This window comes from Lycium ferocissimum, chromosome 2 (assembly GCF_029784015.1).
Source record: "Lycium ferocissimum isolate CSIRO_LF1 chromosome 2, AGI_CSIRO_Lferr_CH_V1, whole genome shotgun sequence".
Lineage (NCBI taxonomy): Eukaryota > Viridiplantae > Streptophyta > Magnoliopsida > Solanales > Solanaceae > Lycium > Lycium ferocissimum.
In genome coordinates, this window is record NC_081343.1 from 71,180,645 (window position 1) to 71,185,072 (window position 4,428).

At 37.5% G+C, this 4,428-nt stretch overlaps 1 protein-coding gene across 1 annotated transcript; it reads right to left on the reverse strand.

The window, feature by feature from the left end:
• Positions 1 to 1,044: 1,044 nt before the first annotated feature.
• LOC132047320 (B2 protein-like) lies at positions 1,045 to 4,005 on the reverse strand. Its single transcript, XM_059438334.1, has 5 exons — positions 2,926 to 4,005; positions 2,442 to 2,541; positions 1,821 to 1,904; positions 1,628 to 1,737; positions 1,045 to 1,536 (listed from the first exon to the last, which is right to left on the reverse strand). The coding sequence occupies exons 1-4, from the start codon at positions 3,537 to 3,539 to the stop codon at positions 1,645 to 1,647; spliced, it is 891 nt and encodes a 296-aa protein (XP_059294317.1). The 5' UTR covers positions 3,540 to 4,005; the 3' UTR covers positions 1,045 to 1,536; positions 1,628 to 1,644.
• Positions 4,006 to 4,428: the final 423 nt, after the last annotated feature.

Below are 4,428 nucleotides of genomic sequence, written 5' to 3' on the forward strand. Positions count from 1 at the left end.
ATATTGTGATCCATTGGGGTAACTTTCGGGCATTTGTAATTTTCCATCGACCAGAGAACCATTTTGAATGGTTTTTTTACAGTGTTAGGGCTAATGTTGAAAGGGTCATTGAAGATACCTATCAAACATGCGGAGAGTAGGTGTTGCGGGTCTTTGAAATTAGTAGTAGATGATGAAGGCAGTCCGGCCGACTCTCGATTTGCGAGCTTCAAAAAATGTCTTCAAAAGTGGGGATGCGGACGAAAAGGAACGCGATTGATGTTGGAGTGCCCTAGAAAACGAAGAATTTTTTCTGCGAAAATCCACCCAACTTTGTTGTAATTCACCTCTTGAATGATCACCGCCGACTTCCTTTCACTGTACCATACCTCATTCGAAGAAATCTGCACGTAGATATTGAAATTCGATACACCTGTGTGAGATATTGTTCAACATTTTCTACCCCATCTTCTGTAAGATCCCCTTTGCGTGATGCTTGCCTCATAGCATCACATATCCACCGAAGTGTTCTCATCGATGTTGATTCTGCTGGTGAATCGTTTGCTCCTTTCGATGAGGGAGAACCATCTATTCTCTGTGTCCCCGATGTTGACGAGTTCAAAAGATTTTTCCCCTAAAATGAAAAATGCTTGCTTGCCCATGGTAAGAACCAGAAGAAGGTCTTCCCAAAAAAGATTTAGGAGAGAGAAAAGGTGGGCACATCTCCCAAGTCAGAGAGAAAAGTTAGAGAGAACATTTTTAAAGTCAGAGAGAAGTAAAGTCTGACATAATTATTTTGGTAAATATATCTAGATTGTTATCTCGCACATAATATATATTAGCAATACTAATATAACGACAAACGTGGCTGGACAGTTAAAGGTAAAGAACTGCTTTTCATGTCCGGACAGTTAATGGTCCCACAACTGCTCTTCATACTGTATATGAGCAGCTGAAGGACCATTACCAGTCCTAGCCAAGGTTGGAGACACATTACCGTATCACTGTTCCATAATGAGCCAAGATAGCCACACAGTTTCTGCAAAAACTTGTTGCTGGATACACTTTCACCATCAACCAGATATTTTTATGACAAAGCCACACCAAATTCCTTGGCGGCGGATACACACTGGCATTCCTTAAAAGCAAATAAATATTAGGAATTCGCGTGGTACAAATCGGATGAAGCAGAGTTCCTCTGCAGATACAGGAACACATCCGATCTTGACCCATTACATAATCAGCTTACTTATCTCAAGTTCACTGTAAGATTACATAGCTAAATTTGTGAAGCTAGGCTGCAAATATCATCAGAGATAAGCATTGCACTTATTTGGCTTACACAAGACAATCCTAAAGTTACAACCTATCAACCAGACCTGCCCACCAAAGCTTGCGCTATGAGAAATCCACGGACAGCACACTGCTGACATGCACCACAAAACTATAACATTCACATAGCCTACAATTCCTTTATGCTTATTAGTACAGGACGCCAGCACGTGCACATAGCACCTAAACACCAGCTTTTTCACAGAGATCCATTAAGTCCAAAGTCTGCAAAACCGATAAGGTTTGGGGGTTAAAAACATGTGGTCCGCCCATAACAGGTCCATGGAACTTATACATGAATAGAATCTCATCTTACCTCAGGCACAGAGAGCTCTAGGCGGAACTTGGGGCCATCATAATGATGTAAAACTGGTCTAAAGCATCTTCCTCCAACGGCTTACAGACTTTCCGGACACGGATCCTCACCTAAATAGTAGGTGAAACTAAAAAATTCAATACAGATCCTTCAAAAGCCTCAATAGCAAATGAACTGTAATTCATAACCTTACCTGAGCAGGGAACCTTGACTCTCCTTTGCACTTTTTATCCTCCCACGCAGTTGGATCAATGTTGGAACCTCCAAAACTCGATGCCTGCCCAGATAGTTCAAATAGTTCAAAAGAAGGTCATGGCGAATGCTGGAGATTTTATTGGATTGAATCCATTTTTTTCTCTAATATCTATGCTCATTCATAAATCAATCGGAGAAGCAAGAAGGCCTTCCACTGAAGCTATTCTAAAAGTGAAGCTCGTGGTGCTCATATTTAACAACATATAGTAATCAGAAATCATTTTTGGCCAGCAAGTTAATTCTCAGGAAAAAGCAGTAAAATCATAAAGTTCCCGATAAACTATAGAGCACATCAAGGCTTCAGACTTAACACTAGATAAGGAAATTTTCTAACCACAGTACTAACAAAAAGTGATAAGAGAAGAAACAGCTATTCTTTATATGACTATTAATCTTATGCTTCACACTGCAAGTATGCATACAAGAATGTGAATCTGTATGCCATGCAGCATCCAATATGATATTTGATGTCAATAACTCTTTAGTTACAAAAATATAAAACACTTGATTTATTGCGCCATTTTGAGCTCAAGTATAGCCAATAGTTACTGCAACTAACCTCAAAGATACCATGCAACTGGTGAGTAGTGTAATTATATAGGAACAATGGTAACCCTGGCGTTATTGCCCTCACGGAATCTCTGTATCTAGGAGGAAGGCCTGCAAAGAAATGATTGGAGTTGAGAAGAGGTGATAACAATGAGAAGAAATTACTTCCTAGTCATTATCTCTTTATCAATGATTTTAACTTTTGTTGGTACTTGGCTAAGTTGTGATTGGAGTTGAGGATAGTTGATAGCAATTCTGAAGAAGAGTCAACTTAGAGCTAGTGACAAAATTGGAATTCATTTTCTTCAATTGTTGGCTAGTTGCTTTTTAGCTTCTTCAATAAAAAGTGTAAAATCACTGGTTGTGAACTAAGCAGGTTCAACATGCATTTTGTCCCACTAGTAACAAGACATAAAACTCCAGGCTATTGAATACCAAACTCTATGGTACACTTGGATATACAATGCTTAACATGATAGGGAAAAGGTAATTACCCGAACAACAGGCGCTTTAAGTCTTCCTGATGTGTGTCATTGTTACAAACAAATATATATCCACCAAGAACCTCATTCTTCGGCAGTGTCTCAGCGGCAGGCAGAGTCTTAAACCTTTTGTCAACAGAGTTATTTCCGTTGGTGCTCTCAGTGTTGTTATTGTTATTCTTGCCATGTTCCTTGGTATAGCTGCTAGCGTTGAACTTGCTTAAAGATGTATTCCCCAAGCTGTTAAAATTGGGTTTAAGATAAACTGGATTTGCATTGTACATGCTATCCATAATGCGATTCTTGCTCATATTTTCAGTCATCTTGTTATCCAAATTTAACATGTTGAAGTTAAGGCTTTCCCACTTGTTATCTTCCTGAAACATAGGATTACCCCTGGGCCTAATTTCAGCCGAGCTCTTTGAAAAGTCAAGGTTATTCCTCCGTTCACCCTTGTACTTCATCTGCTCAGCCAATTTTAGAGCAGCTGTTGACCAGTTATGATCCTCTGAGACTTTTGATTGTCCTCGAAGCTCATCTCCAAATTGCCAGTAGCTGTTCATATTCTCCATGTTGCAGTATCTGATTACAGAAGCATATGCCTTGAGACTTGCCGTAAAACACATTTTTCCAAAGAAGCATAAATAAGATCAGACATACTATAAGTGACTCAACCATAGCAATTCAATCTATACGAACATATGATAGAAAGGAAGAGACAAAGCAAATAAACAAGTAGCAATATTTGAACTTGATAGAGATCAGCAAATAGCTCAAGAATCAACATCGAGGTAATTGTAACATGAAAATTAAATTACCTAACTCGTAGAAAAAGAAAACCTAGAGAAAAATATGGTTTGTTCGCATAAACAAAAAACTTGGAAAACGTATAAGTATGTGGTGTTAATAATCTGTGCAAAAGAGAAAAGTTTATGCCTTGATTATATAAATAGTTAGCAGTATTTTTAATCTAAGTTGAACATGAATAACTCATCTTCATTCAATAAAATTTCCGATAAAGTTACTAACTTCACAAAGTAAAAGAGATCAAGGAAACAAAATGGATATAAACATATAAAAGAACTTCAAAGACATTTAAAATTGATACGTTGAATCAGAGATTAAGTGAAAACACAGCAATACATAAGGCCGAAATTAAAGCTTACTACAAAAAATTGAGGGCGTAACAAGCAGATCACACAAACCCTATATTTTGGGATTCAAAGGTAAATATAAATACAACTATACAAATAGTGAGAGTGAAAAAACTAAAAATAAATAAATAAATTATTCACCTTTATCACTTTGGTTGCGAAGACCCGTAAGATGCGAGGGAGGAGAAGGTTAGTACAGATTTTGGATATTTATATATCCGATTTTAGCTGAGATGCCCTCGCTTTTTAACCTAATCACGTTACTGCCATGATATTTTCAAAAATAATCATCTTTCGGTTTCAATTTATGTGAACCTATTTTCTTACTAATTCGTATAAAAAAGAATAACGTCTTTCTATA